Source organism: Ochotona curzoniae, unplaced genomic scaffold (assembly GCF_017591425.1).
Source record: "Ochotona curzoniae isolate NIBS_2020 unplaced genomic scaffold, NIBS_Ocur_1.0 contig_4739, whole genome shotgun sequence".
Taxonomy (NCBI): Eukaryota; Metazoa; Chordata; class Mammalia; order Lagomorpha; family Ochotonidae; genus Ochotona; species Ochotona curzoniae.
Window position 1 is genome coordinate 28,880 of NW_024466372.1, and position 17,659 is coordinate 46,538.

The 17,659-nt window shown below is 40.0% G+C and overlaps 1 protein-coding gene across 1 annotated transcript in view; it reads right to left on the reverse strand.

The window, feature by feature from the left end:
* LOC121161214 (probable histone-lysine N-methyltransferase PRDM7) overlaps positions 1–11,892 on the reverse strand; it is a 28,563-nt gene extending 16,671 nt beyond the window's left edge. Inside the window, exons 1-5 of the mRNA XM_040987520.1 lie at positions 11,772–11,892; positions 10,956–11,063; positions 10,475–10,746; positions 10,037–10,104; positions 9,471–9,631 (exon numbers count right to left, since the gene is read on the reverse strand). Of these exons, the coding sequence (XP_040843454.1) occupies positions 9,471–9,631; positions 10,037–10,104; positions 10,475–10,746; positions 10,956–11,063; positions 11,772–11,892 (730 nt within the window). The remainder of the gene's footprint in view (positions 1–9,470; positions 9,632–10,036; positions 10,105–10,474; positions 10,747–10,955; positions 11,064–11,771) is intronic.
* Between the last annotated feature and the right edge of the window lie 5,767 nt (positions 11,893–17,659).

Here is a 17,659-nt window from a genome sequence, read left to right on the forward strand (position 1 = left end):
TGCTCCGGACATTGCAGTCATTTGGGGAATGAAGCAGCACTTGGGAGATGTTTCTGATTTTCAAATAAGTACGTACACTTTAGAAACAAAGAAAGAAACTATCCATTCAACAATGAAAAGGCAAATTAAAAAGAGGCAAACATCTAAACAGCTACCCAATTACAAGATTTGCAGCTTTCCAGGAAGACACAAAACAACACACAACAGCATTTCATAAGGAGAAGATACAGAGAAAAGGCAGCAGTACTGCATACCACTCAAAATAGCCAAGAGCATCCATAACATGGACAATGGCAGCATTCTATTTTGACAATGTTGGGAACATTCTCACTGAGAGTACATCTTTGTTTTGGAATTAAACATGTATACGGCTTAGTGTCTTCACATCTCAATACGTTAGTCTCTATCACACAGTTATTGTACATCCCCATAATAGAAAACCACAAAATAAGATCAACAGCAGGAAGTAAAATAGAAAATTAACTGTAACATGAAGGTAAATACCACAGTCCTGAATGATCAAAGTGCCATTGAAGAAATGACATATAAACTCAAAAATCTTCTTGAAGGCAATGATGCTACTGTGTAATTGAGTCAGTGAAGAAATCAGTAAGGGAATATAAATACTTCGTTTGAATGAATGAAAATTAAAACAAAAATACCTGACACATAACACAGACAGCATATTGAAAGGATATTGATCTTATAATTCTATGTGGTTTGCCTTATACCAGAGACAACATATGGTATTTGTCTTTTGAGGTTGACTTATTTCACTGAGTATAATGGTCTCTAGTTGGGTCCATATTGTCACAAAGGGGAGAATTTCATTCTTTCTGGTGTTCGAGTGATGTTCCATGGAGTAGATGTAGCACAGTTTCTGTTAGTTCTATTGAAAAAAGAAAATACGAACCAAGTAGAAACAGACCTTTTTTATGTGAAGAGAAGTCAGTTCCTGGGCCTATGGTGTGCAGTGGAGGAATAGACAGGAAAAGAGAGGACTGCAAGTGTGAAAGACCAGCAGGGTAGTGGAGACAAATGTCTTCTACTCCCTCTGACAAGGGTGCTGGCATCAGCTCTGCTTGGGCTCTGATAGGAGAGAGAATGTTGGCTTTTGTGCATCATCAGCCTGTACATGGAATTGGCAGCATTTGGGGAGTGCCAGATCTCTGACTGAGTTGACGGTGTTGTCCACCTATTTTCTGTAACCACAGTAACCATCGTTTTCTTATCCAATCCTCTATAGATGGGAATCTGTGCTGATTCGCTGTCATTGCTATTGTAGTTTGTGCTGCTGCAGATAAAGGATTACCGATTCCCTTCTCACATGCAGATTTCATTTCTGTTGAATATATTCCCATCAGTGGGATAGCTGGGTCATATGGCAGGTCCATTTTCAGTTTTCTTAGCAATGTCCATCCTGACTTCCATAGTAATCATATTAGCCCACTCTCCCACCAGCAGTGAAAGAGGATGCCTTTCTCCCAATGTCCATGCCAGCAGGTGTTGTTAGTAGAGTTCTGAATGCAGACTGATCTTAGTGATGTTATTTGGAACCTCAGTGTGCTTTTCATTTGTATGTCCCTGACAGCCAGCAAGCAGCACCTTTTTCATATGTCAATTAGTCATTTGAATTGATTTCTCTCCTGGGCCTGGCAGCGTGGCCTATTCGCTAAAGTCCTCAACTTGACAGCACCGGGATCCCATATGGGCACCTGTTCCAATGCAGGCAGCCTTGCTTCCCATTCAGCTCCCTGCCTGTGGCCTGGGCAGGCAGTCAAGGATGACCCAAAATTCGGAACCCTGCACCTGCCTAGGAAACCTGGAACAGGCTCCTGTTTCCCTGCTTTGGATCCGCAAAGTACCGGTGGTTGTGTTCACATACGGAGTGAATCATTGGATGGAAGGTCTTCCTCTCTGTCTCTCCTCTTCTCTGAATATCTGACTTTGTAATAAAACAAATAAATCTTTTAAAAGTATTAATTTCCTTTGCCCATTTCTTCACAGGGTTGTTTGTTCCACTTTTGTTGAGCTTAAGGATTTCTTTGTAAATCTTAGATATTCGACACCTACCGGTTGTTTAGTATGCAACAGTTTTCTCCCTTTTCATTCGTTACATCTCAAATTGTTAATTATTTCCTTTGCTGTGTAGAATCATTGTAGTCTAATGTACAATTTTTTCTACTTCTGAGAAGAATGTTATTGGCATTTTGTTTCTGATCGTGTTGAGTCTAAATATTACTTTTGGTAATAGGTTCATTTTGATAATATTGATTCTGCTGATGCAAGAACATGGTAGATATCTCTTTCATATGTATCTCCTATTTCCTTTTAAAAAAGTTTTAATTTTCATCATCAATTTATTAAACTATCAAAAGTCCAAATTAAGTTGAATAATAAAGACTCTGTGGTGTATCTAATCCATGGGATACTGTACTACCACAAACAAACTGAAATCTTATCATTGCAAAAAAATATTTCCAGATGAAGACAATTATACTCAGTATCCCACTGACGCATATATCATACGTTGTCTCTGCTATAAAATAACATTCATGCAAAATACCAAAAAAATTATATATAGTTTGACAAGTACATGCATGTGTATCTGGATATATCTACAAATGTATATATATATACATATATATATATTTGCTATATCCAACATATATAGTAGATATTATATATAATAGATATATTAGTAGATATGTACTATCTACTAATATATATATTCTTATTTATATATTTATTCAATTATATATGTATAAATAAATATATATCTATGTACACTCAGAGGAACTCAGTGAAATAGAGCTATGTACTGAAACGTAAAGATGTGTGGCCACACAAAGTCAGAGGAAATAAAATCAATGAATCTAAAAAATGGACCAGGGAGCAAACACAGTTGTTTCAACAAATCATCTTGGTAAAATGGATATATACATACAGAACTAAGAAACAACACCCTGTTTCTCATCTTACTAAAATTCAACCCTTAAATCAAACAAAGGAACTAAATAAACAAACAATATGACAGCATCAAAGTACTGGATGTGCACTTGGCAAAGACAACGGTGTAGTTAAAGACATATTAGGAAGGACTGTACTCTAAAGGCATAGAAAATTGAAGCAACAGAACAAATGGATTACATCAGGTTAAGCACTAGTTGCATTTGGGGTAGATGTTCAAGAACGTAAATGGGCAGCAGCAGCATGGGAGAAAACATTCTTTTTGGCAAAACAGAGAGTGGACTAACATCCAGCATGCACAAAAGAATGAAGAAACTCCAAAGCAGCATGAACGAAATAAGGTTCCCAAGAAAAGGGTTGGGTTTGTCATGGTTGCCTTGTGGCTAAAATTCTTACCTCGAACACATCGGGGTTCCATATGAACTCCGACTGCTCCACTTCTCTTACAGCTCCCTACTTTTGGCGTGGAATGGCCTGGAATGGCAACAGACGATGGCCCAGACCCATAAGAGCATGCATTCATGCAGGAGACCTAGAAGAAGCTCCTTCCTCCTGGCTCTTGCTGGCCATTGCAGCCACTTGGGGATTGAACCAGTAGATGGAAAATCTCCCTCTCTGTCTTGGCCTATCTAGGTAAATCTGACTTTCCCATTAAAATGGAACTTTGGAAAAAGAAAATGGCTAAGAGCATTAACAGATTTTTTTTTTCAAATAATGAAATTAAAATTGACAGTATGTATATGAAGCAACAATCATGTACTCCAGCACAAGGACATGAAATAAAAACCTGGCAAGAGTGGCTTAAGCACAGAGGTTTCCTAACAACCTGACTGACAGTTATTCCTGACAGGGGATAGGCACCATGATGCATGGTCGTGGGAATAGAAAGTAGTATATTTCAAGCATATTGAAAGTGTGGTGGAAATCAGTGTGAGGGGTGCAATGAAATAGCCCAGCCAATTGCTACAGAAAATATATCTACATGAAATCAATTCTGCCCATGAGAGGGTGACCAACAACCCCATGCTTTTAGCAGCATCATTCATAACAGCCACCACTTTTACACAGCCCATAGGTTAATCAGCTTATAACTGGAAAAACTGCTACATTTATTGCATGGAATATTCAGGCATAAAAATACTAAAATCTTAGGGTTTGCAACAAAATGACACAGCAGGAAACCTTAAGCTTAGAGGAACACTTCAGTCCCCAAGGCCAAATAGTCTATGTACTCTTTGCTCTGTAACAACTGATAAACGGAGCACAAAAATGTAAACTTTATCCCACTGGAAATTAACGGCTACATGCAGCATGGCTCTATGATGCTGAGTAATGGTATGATTAAATATTTGTTGTAGTTTGAGCCAAGCACAATAGCATAGTAGTTAAATCCCTCAACTTTCATGCACCCAGATCCCGTATGATTGCTGTTTCTGTCCTGGAAGCCCTGCATTCCAAACAGATAGCATCCTTCTTGTGATGTGGAAAACAGCAGAGGAATGCCCAAAGCCTTGGAACGCTGCACCCACATGGGAGTAAATGAGATTGGCTTCATCCAATGAGCATCAGTTACTAACCAGAGAACCTGTATTCCAGTTGTTAGTGTATTTGTCCAGCAACGAGATGCCTATATGCACTTGAAGCCTCATTAATCCATTTGAAGATAGACTTTTTCTGGGTAGGTTTATTGGAAAAGCTATGCTAATTTATTTTAAAAGACTATTTTGAATTATTTGAAAGGTATTATTGCATACAGTTTAAGAGAAATTCTTGTACCTCCTGGCTCCTTTTCTCAGTGCCTGCAATGGCCAGTGATATAGCCATTCATTTCAGGTTTCTTAGTGCCACTGTCCTCAGCCTGGTGGATATAGCATGGGACCTATCTGTATTCCACTGCTCTAGTATTATAGCCTGGAGAGAAAATGTCTTGTGTTCATCCTAGATGAGAAAACTTGGCAGAATTCTCTCTGACCCCCTTGATGCTGTTTCACCCCCTGTTTGCATGGACATTCAAGCACCCCACTAAGATTTCTGTAATCTATTGAGGCATTGTTGTTTGCCCCTGTGAAATGGCTTTTTTCAACAATGTGAGCTTGAGAGTTAATGTCACTGATAATGTCTTGATGAGTGAGCCTTTGACAATTGACACACAGGAGTACAATCAAACCCATGCCATTTCTGGACACCCTATTTTGTACCTACCCATTGCCCCGAAATTAGGCCAGACATATAGCATGCCTTCTGGGAAATGGCTTAATAAGAATTTAACAAAGCAATGCAAGTGATGGGAGTGAGAAGTGAAATTGCTATGGCAGTAAATATAGTTATTGTTATCTCAAAGGCTAGCCTGTCTTTGCAAGTTTTTGGAGCATAGAAAATGTAACTGTTTTAGCCGCTTTTATAATTTTAGCTAGAGGAATTGAGGATGCTTTTGTTAAAAAATGCTTTTGATTATTGTCTCATTGTTTATGGGGTTAAGGAATCTGTAGTTTTAGGGGGATTTTATATTTGAAATTCCTGTTTTGGATTTTAGATTTTTTCCCTTATAACCTATTCTTCCATTAAATGATGTGTAAATTGTAGAAATAGAAATGTGGTGGGAAAGTACTACTAATTATCAGGTAATCACATGTGCCAAGGCCTTGGAGTCCTGGCTGTTGCTTTATGGATACTGTTGAAGATTAAATAATAGCTTGCTTTGAAGAATATGAATACAGTAATTTGCAGAATTATCTTTAGCGGCACCTGCTTAGCCTTGAAGTGCAGACGAAGTGACCAAATGTCTGTACATGCCCCGTTAATTTTGAAGTAAAAAATAGAAGAATTAGTTGCTTGTGTAGAAGCTTGAGAGGGGTTTTGAGAAAATAAAAAAGGACAGCTTTTTCTGGAGCTGTGGTGAGAATACACCAAGTGTCTGTGCCTGTGTCTTTCTTATCGCCGACCCCACGCACTTTTCCCAAGCTCAGAACCCGGCTGGAGCTGGACTCCAGCACTATAGAACATTTAAGATGTAAATAAAGGAAGATCTTGAAAGCTGGAAAAATTATATCACATTCCTGGATTGGCAGGATCAACACGATCAAAATGAGCATATTACCAATAATGATATTCAGATTCAATGCAATCCCAATCAAAATCCCAATAACATTTTTCTCAGAAATAGAAACAATTTGTAAGAAAGTTCATTTGGATTCATGAAAGCCCAGAAATAACCTAAGCTATCTTGAATAATAAAAAGCCAAGTGAAAGAAATCACGATTCCAAACCTCAAGACTGATACAGATCAGTGGTCATCAAAACACTCTTGTATTGGATCAGAAACAGAGAAGGTGATCAGTGGAACAGAACACAAACACTAGAAGGGAGTTCACACATGTAGGGTCAACTAATCTTTGACAAGAAAGCTGGAAACTATCCAAGCAAAATTCCGGATCTATTCAGCAAGTGCTGTTCGGATAACTGTTTAGCAGCTGCAGAGGTAAGAAGCAAGAAACACAACTGTCCAACTAAAAAAAAATGACTCTAAATGGATCAAGGACCAAAATCTACACCCAGAAACCATCAAACTTTTCATGAAAAAGTATTGGAAGCACACTCAAAATTGTAGCAACAAGGAAAGACTTCTTAGAAAAGTAACCAAAAGCACAGGCAATCAAAGCCAAAGTGAACAAATGGGATGTCATCAAACTGAAAAGGTTCTTCTATGCACTAAAGGAAACAAATGAAGAAAGTGAGGAGGTAAACAACAGAAACAGAGAAAATACTTGCACAACACACAAGTGATGGGGAACTAATATCCAGGATTTATAAGGAGCTACAGAATCCCAGGGACAATAAAAACCAAACCAACAAAGAAATAAGTAAACCACCTTTGAAGAAAAGAGCAAAAGATTTAGCAGACATTTATTTTTTTGAAAAAAATAGTTTCAAATGAAAAGGTGCTCATGCTCCCAAGCCATCAGAGAGATATAACTGAAAATAATATACATATGTTCTCTCTAAGTAAACTATAGTGCAAACTGTAAATTAAATAACCTGATTCGGGTTGCAATGTTCACCAACTCATAAAAAGCCAAATGGAAGGCCAGATTGTGCCAAGTCCTGGAACAAAACATGTATGAGAACTGAATCTGGGAGTGGATCAAGTGGAGGAAGTTGGGTAACTTCACTGGCAAGTCATAGTTTTCACTGGTGAATATGTAGCTCATACCTGGTGGTCAGACAAGCTGGGCAAAGTAGCTCCAACAGCTGGCTAATGTGTCAGTTGGTAACGGAAAGGGGTGTACTGGGCAAGACAGAGCAAACCTTAGCCCACAATTGAAACTAGTAACCAGGATGGAGCATAGATCATGACGATCTCTTGCACCTAGTGGTCTGTGTGAACCAGCGATGCTATGCCAGAGCGTCTAAAGCAGAGATAGGGCCAAGTGAGGGCCTGTGCCAAAGTGAGTCAGAGCAATCACTGGCAAACACAGGATCTATGGCTGGGAATAGGCTGAGATGGGAAGTAAGGGGACACCCTTAATGGATTGAGGTTTCCACTTCAATGGGTGTGTGGGCTAGAATGCCAGCTGTGTTCTCATCAGGATATGGTTATAGTCTCCCATGGCACAAGTATGGACTGGGACAGGGTGCACCAAGCCTGGCCAGACTCCAACACCATCTAGTTTCCTGAGGACCAGGGTAGATGTGGGACAGACTAGGCTAGGTCTCAAGACCTACTGGGCCATGTGTGAGCCATATGTGGGTGTGGACCAGCCATGGCTGGGCTGAAACATCCAACAGCAAGAAGCAGTTTGGGTTGAAGGCCAGTCAGAACAAGCCACTGTTCCTGCTATGACAGGAGGTGAACTGAGTACGGCTGGCTATTGGACCCCCTGGTATGCACAATCTGGCATTGGGAAAGGTACTGATTGAAGAGCCTGGGCAACTCATCTGGCAGGACACATATCTGGCATGTAAACACATGAAACCTGCTAGGAAACAGCCCAGAACAGGTCATGGAAAGTTACCCACTGGCATATATTTGGTATACATTGGGTTGTGGGCAGACCACGCTGAATCAGTTCATGTCATCCAGTGGCAAATCCGAGAGCCAGAACAGAATGTGTTTCGAGCCAGGCTCAGTCTCAACAACAACAAAAAAATTGTCCAATAGGAAATGCCAAGATGAGGTTGCCTGTACTGCATGTGACAACAGCCTCCAACCAACATCCAGGACCTGAGGTGGGGGTGGGGGTAACGGGATAGGAATTCTCCCTTAATATTGCCCTTTTCCTCAGATACATGAAGGAAACAACGTGGAAATCATAGTCTTACCCACTTTCCTATAGCCATTGAACATTTTTACCCTAATTAACTATATAAGTTGTGATAAATATAATGAAAAATTTTAAAAAATGGTATGTTCTGGGATATTTTTGTGCACAAAGTATTTAAAAGATAAAAGAACTAAATAAAAACTTAGACCAAATTTTCCCAGGAGTCAAAGACATTAAAAAATGGGTCAGTATGAGGTCACACTGGTTCAAGTCACTGACAGGAACATTAGTACAACATAGAATGACTAGATTGAGATCTGGCTGCTCCATGTCCAATCTCCTTCTCTTTTAATGTACCCAGTGAATGAGTACAAAATAGTTGAAGTTCTGAAATGCATGGGAAACTCAGATGCACTCCAGGCTCCTGGTTTTAGCCAGAGATAGTCTTGGCAGATGCAGCTTTAAAAAATAGTGTAAATAATACATAATATAATATAATGTAATGTAATATGATATAATATAATGTAATATAACATGATACCATATCATATCATCTAATATGATATAATATAATGTTATACAATTCAATACAATATAATACATATACAGAGGTTCATATATATATATATATGTATATATGAAATCAAATATACAGAGAGGAGGAGATACATAGAGGAAATCTGTCTCTCCTTTTTCACTCCCAAGTGGCCACAATAGCCAGAGATGTGTCAAGCCAAACTCTAGAGTCAAGAACGTCTTCCTGGTCCCCATTGTGGCTGTAGCCTCCAATGGCTTGAGGCTATCCTCAACTGCTTCTCCAGGCCACAAGCAGGAAGCTGGAAGACAAGTGGATCAGTCAGGACATGAAGTGGTGTCCATATGGGATCTCAGCATGTCCAAGGTAAGGACTTTAGCCACGAGGCTGCCACGCCAGGCTCTCGTGCAACCTTTGGGTTAAAACAGTAGCTGGTGATATCTCCTGCTCTCTCTCTCTCTCTGTGCTTGAGTCTCTCTATAACTCTTCCCTTCTTTTGAGAAGTAAGTCTTTGTTTTTGCTAAATTGAAATCACATTTGAATTGGACTTTGACAGCCACCACTTTCCATTTGACTCCTTAGAGTTGAATGACAAATATTCCCCAGGTGACTCCTTTACTTATTAAAAAAAAAAAAAAATACAGTGCTACTTACCTCTCACTGTTGTGAGTTCTTCCTTTTTCTTCCCTTCTTTTTCTTTCCACTGCTTCGTTTCATACCCAGCTTCTGGCCATACTCATCCACATACCATATTTGAAGTTCACAGCCTGGTTTGATGACTTGGCAGGTACGGTAAAATATCTGTCTGTGGTATTGGAAGGCCACCAAATTTTGCTCCTCATCATTCCGAGCACAGTTCACATACCTGGTGCAGAGATAAATGCTGAGTTCCCATGTGCTGTTACACTTGAATCTCATCTGTTCTCTGATAGCCTCCATCCTGTTTGAATCCCTACTCTGCAAGAGCTCTCCCTGCAAACATGTATCTCTCTCATGAGATCAATGAAGTCCCATGTCCAAGGTGTAGATACCGTATTTGTTCTGACAAGCATGCTTTCTTCCTTCTTTCCTCACTAGTCATCCTCAAATTCCTAAATAGTATTTATATAGAATGTGTTTTTAGAAACTGGCCATAATATTCGAAGGTCATTCAAATAGATAGCAAAGAACATATCATGTAAAACTCACTGAGGAAAGTAGAGGAGAAAGGACAGTGATCTTGTCTTTGAGAGAAATATCATCTCCAGATGTAAATTGCCATGGTTCTTACCTCATCCAGTTGGCCAAAGAAGTGTCCTTTCCATCCACGTACTCATAACTGTTTCTCCCTTTGGCTATCTGAGTTTCAGAAAAATCAGTTAATATGGTTCTGGAAATGGGATAGTTCAGCAGAATTATTAACTCAACTACCATCATGTTCCATGACATTCCATGAGTCCAACCACATCTTGAGACATAACATAGTGTTAGTACACACCTAATCTGATTTGTTTCCTTACAGTAGAAGCCCACAGCTGAGATCGAACTGCTTTGTTTTTACAGCCCAGTGATCTCATCAATGCTAAACTTCAGTAAGGATTCTGTGATGTAATCATGTTGGCTCCACTCATGCCATAATGTGTAGAAGGACACATGAACCGGACACATGAGCCAAACTCACAGCAGGCAGGTGGAAAGCCACCAGACTGCAAAGGGATGTACTTCTTACCTGCCAGCTGTACCCACTATTGGCTTCCTGTTCCACTTCTATGATCTTGCCCTCAAAAGGACCAAAGTGCAACCCCAGTGGTAGATCAGATGCTTCATTAAACACTCCAAGCCCAGCTTCAGGAATGCTGGATGGACCAATTCGAAGCCCAGTGGGCACACTGAGGAGAGCACGACTAGGATGTCCCTTATCCACTGGGTTGTCCTTTAGAAACACTGGGGGTCCATGAGTAGCACAGCTTTTCAGGAAGAACTTCTGACACTTCTCACAATCTGGAGATGAGAATGGAATGGATTGGGAAAGGATACCAAACAGTACTGGATATAGAGAGCAACAGAAGCAGCCAACTACGCACATCACTCAGCCTCGATTTTGCAACCCAAGTTACCAGTAGACGGAATGATAAAAGACAAATGTACAAGTGGAATTTGATTTCAGGCTATAGGATTTCTCTTTGTGGATGTGCCAAAGGGTCACTTACACAGGTAATCATCATCCTCAGTCTCACTGAACTCTTTGTATGTCTGTCCCATTCTTTCTTGCAAGTTGTACATCTGAAATTTTTCATTCTCATCCTTTCTTCTGACTTCTGAGATGGAGAAACTAAGTCAGTGAAGTTATTGGTAATTTCGTGTTTCATGTTTTATTAAAATATAGGGCTTTCAAGACAAGAAACTCTGTATGGAATTTTTTTTTTCATGAAAAATCTCTGGTTGTCATTCATTTCCCCTGACATTTGAACAGCTCTTTATTTAAAAGACAAAGAAAGACACACATACAGATCAACACATCAGGGGAGAGAAACAGCGCATGTGGAATGCAGAGAGAGGTAGGGATGTTCACTGATTAAGTAACTTTGAGAGCAGGCAATCCAGCCTCAGATCAGAAAGCTTTATCCAGTTCTCACTAAAGGATGGTAAGACTTGAATCATGTGTCTCATCAACAAGCAACACTAAGTTGTATATTAACAATATGGTAGAGTCAGAGAGAGGGTTGATTCTGGAACCCATGGGAAACAGGCATATTAAGTAGCAACTTTGCTCCTAGGAAAACTGACTTCCTCTCTGTAAAGTTTTTGCATATAGCCTAAGTAACCTTATCCCATTTTGTTTCTTAGATCAGCCCCCAATGAGCCTAAAATGTAATCATGTTTCTAGAGGCTCTATTCATTTTGCATTGAGTGTGACCCAAGCATGCAATCGCACCTCTCACAGCTTGACCATCCTCATCAATCCTCACCCTCCTTGGGCTTCCTAGTGGGCCTGGAGAGACAACTCTTGAAATGATTTTTCTTACCGAAGTTGTGTGTAGAATCCACTTCTGAGATGTTTGATTCTTTAGGATGAAACACTGCTTTCCGGCCCTTCTTTGAGCCAGTTGTGTTTAGTAAATTTGCTATTCCTGAGGTATCCTTCATACTCATTTCATTATGTGAAGGCCTGCTGGGCTTTCCCTTTAATGACAAAGTAACAGTTTTGGTTTGAAACTTATTATTCAGTTTAGTTATCCTTTGGGATTGCAAAGTGTTTTCAGGTGCATGGCATTCTTTAATGTATCAGCAAACATGGGAACTATCTGAGGCGTTTGAATGCTGAGGGGAAAACATTATCTGTATTTCTTGTGTATTTGAGGATAGATCACATCAATTGAGGCTATTTTCCTCCAGATGATTTTCAACTTCTTCTGCACAAATGAAAGTGGAAAAGGGGCGGACATTTGGAAAGATAATCTAGAGAACAATATATGTGAAGGCAGGTAAATTGGGCTTCTTTAGAAGAGTATGTCTTATCAACCTGTGGACAGTCAAGGGGAAAATATAGGAAAGCACGGATAGGAAATACAACCAGAACATTTGTTTGCATAAATAAGGTGAGGAAGAGGTGAAATCAGATGATTGTTCAAAAAGAAAGATGGTGATAAAAGCTGAAAATGATAGCATTTATTCAGAGAATATTTGATTTCGGGATTGGATGGGCTGATGCCTATATCAAGTTCCTTGAATCCAGGTGTACTGTTAGCTACTTCTCCACAGCTAACCTTCCTCATCTGTAAATTTGCATACATACTTTTTAAAAATTATTATTATTATTATTATTATTTTGGAAAGGCGGATATACAGAGAGGAGAGACAGAGAGGAAGATCTTCCGTCTGATGATTCACTCCCCAAGTGAGCGCAACAGCCGGATACTATGCCTATCCAAAGCCAGGAGCTTCTTCCGGGTCTCCCACACGGGTGCAGGGTCCCAAAGCTTTGGGCCCTCAACTGCTTTCTCGGGCCACAGGCGGGGAGCTGGAAGGGAAGCGGGGCTGCTGGGATAGAACCGGCGCCCATATGGGATCCCGGGCGTGCAAGGCAAGGACCTTAACAACTGCGCCAATGCGCCAGGCCCTGCATACATACTTTTTAGATATTACATACTCATTAATGTGAGTTAAAGAATTTTTTGTAATACTGCTGTTACACTTTACCATGTTTTCAAAGCTCAAACACAAATCAATATATATTCCTAGGAAGATTTCCAGTGAGAAGGAGAGACAAAATCCTCAATCTATAGATCATTCCCCAAGTGACAGCAACAGCCAGAGGCAAGCTGATCTGTAGAGTGGAATTTTTAGCCTCCTCAAGGTCTCCCATGTGGGGGCAGGGTCCTGAGGCCATCCTCCACTGCTTTTCCAGGCCATAGGCAGGGAACTGGATAGGAAGTGGAACAGCTGGGAAATGACCTGGTTTCCACATGGGACCCTGGATTGTGCAAGGTGAGGATTTAGCCACCAGGCACTTGGAGACTTTTTCTTCTTGAAATCAATTCCCTAAACACTTCACATTCCTATACCACACATTCCTCATCTTTTTAATGATTTAGTAAAAGATTCATAGGGTTGTTGGAAGGTTCCAATGTGTGTGTGATGTAAAACCTTTATCTGATTTACAGATCATGTCAGCTATTATGAAAGATCATGACAGGAAGAAGACAGCGAATAGTATTCGGTGTCCTTTCTCCTCTTAGTTGTGAGGGACTTAACAGGATTATTCCTTATTTTTTATTTTAATGTAATTAATTTTTTTAGTGAATGGGATCTAAGAGCTACTCACCTTCTGCTGCCTGGTGTGTTTCATTTTGCAGGTCATCTGAGCAGACTTGACTAGAAGGTGACAAGGAAGGATTGATAAGTATTTCAAAACTTTGTAAACTCTTACCAGAAATGAACCTCCAATCAGAGAGTAGTGATTCTAACCTGTGGTCCAGATGTGACATGAAAACATGTTTTAACTCTCATTTAGATGTATGCTTATGTGTTGAAGATTTTTTCTTTAAAACAAACCCCCACATCAAAAAGAAATCCTTCATTTCCACCTCAGCTCTTACTTATGCCTATTGTATTCAATGAAATAAACTAAGTTGATTTTCAGAACATAAGTGATGAACACATTAGGAATAGAAGGAGATTTCCTCAAAATAAAATAAAACTCATATGGAAAAATCTGTAGTTAATTGCATACTTAGTTTTTAAAAATCGAAAACCTTTTCTCTAAGATCAGAAACAAGGTATGGTTTTTGCATACTTACTACATTTATTTCATCTGCAACTTTTTCTAGACAGAACAATGAGGCAAAGAAATTATTTATCCAATTTGGAAAAGAAGAAATATGATGTCTATATTCATATTTGGCATGAACTTACAAATGGAAAACCCTGAATATTCCATCAACAACCTGTGAGAGTTAATAAACAAATTGAGCATAGTAACCAGGAAGAAACAAAGGCAGCACTTCCAATGAAGTGTTGTTCAGCCCCCTAAGTTGTCTACAACATCAACAATCCCATTCCTGAGTACTGTTTTGTAGGCCCCGGTCTCCCAAGGGTTAACTCCACAGCTCAGCTGTTTCTCAAAGGTGTAACAGGAAGGGCAATCATGGACTGTTATATTGAGCCCGTGGCTTGACTGCAATTTCCCTCCTTCCTGCTTCCCCTTTTTGCATGTCCTTGGGGGAGCTTATGTGTTGCCTAACCATTGGGAAGATCCTGGGAGGGGCCAAGCAGACTATATAAGAGAGTTCAACGTTGAATAAAGGCCTCACTTCACAAGAATGAGCCTCAGTGTGTTGTGTGTCTTGTGTGTCTTGTCTGTCTCATAACCCTAGTCCCTCCACTCGACTCGGGGCTGGAAGTATGTGGCAATGCAGGCGTTGCCAACAAATGGAGGTTCCACCGAGATTGAGAAAGAGAGGATATATGGCGAAGGGTCGTCCCAGGAGGCTGGCCAGCAGGTAAGTGGGACGTATTGTAAGTTTTTCCTAATCTGGTAGGAAAGGGAGTTATATTTTGAAATATAGGTAGGCTTAAGATCTATTTTGAAATATAGTTAATGTTTTAGATTTATTTTGAGACATAGTTAGATTTTAGATTGCTTTTGAAGAATAGTTAGGTCTTGGTGTTTAATTTATCCTGTGAAAAGGACAATAAAATGGGTTCAGCGATCTCCCAGAATAAATTGGACACCGAACTTGAAGAACTTCTACATAAAATGGGGAATGCTGTTGGTCAGAATAGGCTGACCAGAGAATCAAACAATTCAAGCAAGGTAGATATAAAAAAAAGGGGGGGGGGTGGGTAAAAGAGTAAGAAAGAAAAAAGAAAGACATATGTGTTCTGTAACTGAATTTAACAAAAATAATCTGATATAGAGTGGTCCACTGTTAAATTAGCTTAAAGCATGAGAGGAACCTAAGTACTTGTTTTATAAAATAGCTCCAGGTTAAAGTATGTCAAAGAAGAGGTTGGAAATTGCAAAGGGTTTAAGAGTTGTATGTCTCTGTTCTGATGTGTTTGTGCATATGTTTAGTCATTATTATTGGTATTCTGTTATTTTTGTCCAGACAAAAACTAGGTTTTTTTTTAATATTCTTTCTCCAGTTCTGATTTTGTCTTGAATGGTTAAGTTGTTCTTGTTCAGAACTGGGTGCGTGTGTGACGACTGACAGACAAGTTGTGACGGACAATGACCTACCATCTTTCTTTCTCCTGGTAAATAATTTTAGAGAGGTCTAACAAATTTAACAGGCCCTGGCCAGACCAGATTCCCCACCTCCATTAGAAAAGTTTGTATGATGTTTTCTTACTGTTTGATCTTCAGTGTTGTCCTGGTATTGATCAAGTCTAACAAGTTAAACTCATTTGGACCTCTAAATTCTTCAGAGTTCTAAACCAAGTCTCATGACTTTGAGTGTTCTAGTAGGATCCCTGGAACTCTCAAAAATTGAGACAAAAATTTGAGTAGTGTAATTGTCATTCAAAATAATTTGGATTATCAGATGTTTCCTGATTATAAAATAGGCCTGCCTCCACCATTAGATGACTGGAGCGTGTGATGCCCAAGAAGGCCTCTTCTCAAGGGGCAGGCTTGGGGCTCTGCCTGTGCCCCGGTGAGATGAGGCTGCTCACATGGGGAGTGCCTGGAGAGCAAGGAGGACCTGCCTGCTGTGATTTTGTATTTTTTCAGATCTGCTATAAATTTGGGAATTGTATAGTTGACTTGCAGATTTGATGAACTGTGAGTCCAGGGAAGTGGAGTCTCAGAACTCTTCTGGTTTTGGGATTTCTAGATGGCCCCTAGCAGCCTCAAAGTCAGAAGAATGTATTTCAAAGTTTGTATCTTTCAGTTGGTAAAGTTAATTGTAGGACAGACAACTGATTCAATCTGTTAAAAAAAAATTGGGGGGCATTGCTAAAATGTAATAGTAAACTTAGGTATGGTTTATTCAGATTATTAAGAGCAAAATGTAATTCTAAACAATTGGTAATTTTAACACAATTAAGAGAATTCTCAAGTAGCTATTACAAAAGCAGTTTTGTTTTATAATGTGTTATCTGATATACATGTACATGTTTATGTGGCAAGCTATATAGTCTATCTTAATTGGCTTATAGATGAAAATATTCATAAATGTAAATTGCTAAGACAAATCCTTTTGAAAATAATGTATGGATACACAATTAAGCTCTTGGAGAGGCATATCTATTTCTGTTTTCTCAGGACCTACAAAGTCTGTGCAGCTGAATGGTTCCGAAAGAGAAGCCTGTCAAGTGCCAGGATGCACATCAAACACCTGATGACTTCTGCCTTCTATCAGGAACCACGAGATGGACTGACCTCCAACTGCTGCTGTTACCCAACTGCACCCCCCACTCACCAGGAAGAAGCTAAGAGCGGATGACTACGCCCCTTTCCCTAAGAACTTATGGGGTCCATTTCTGTTTGGAAATGTAAGAGCCAGATGGGATGATAAGTAATTGGGGTCGCCGGTTCCTGCTAAAACTGTGGTATACATGTAATATTTTACCTCTATGAGATTCTTGATTGTTAGTATTTTCAACAATATTTGAACATTGTTAAGACCCAAGAAACCCTCATGTCAAGGAAAATTATTGTACATGGCATTAGACTGGCAGCATGGATGTTTAAGGAGATGTTTAAGGAATGTAGCGGAATATTGGCCATGGGACTAATGGCTATAGCCATGATTGTAGTACGGTTTACTCTTCTTTGCCACCTAGGCAGGCAACAAGACCGGGAACAGGTCATCATTTCACAAACTATGATGATTTTAGTTGTGGAAAACCCTAGAGCTCAAGTCCAGTTGAGCATGATGCGTAATGGGCAGCCAGAGATGGGTAAGATCTGGCAGAACTGATGACCAACCTAAGACAGGGATCCCGCATGCCCTGGGTGGGACTCCCCATGATGGGTAAGGCATGAACTGGCTGCTGGACAACCTAAGACAGGTGTCCATTCAAAAACAAAAAGCTGGAACATGTAGGCCCCGGTCTCCCAAGGGTTAACTCCACAGCTCAGCTGTTTCTCAAAGGTGTAAAAGGAAGGGCAATCATGGCCTGATACATTTAGCCCCTGGCTTGACTGCAATTTCCCTCCTTCCTGCTTCCCCTTTTAGCATGTCCTTGGGGGAGTTTAGGTGTTGCCTAACCATTGGGAGGATCCTGGGAGGGGCCAAGCAGACTATATAAGAGAATTCAACATTGAATAAAGGCCTCACTTCACAAGAATGAGCCTCAGTGTGTTGTGTGTCTTGTGTGTCTTGTCTGTCTCATAACCCTAGTCCCTCCACTCGACTCGGGGTTGGAAATATGTGGCGATGCGGGCGTTGCCAACACTGATTTCAGT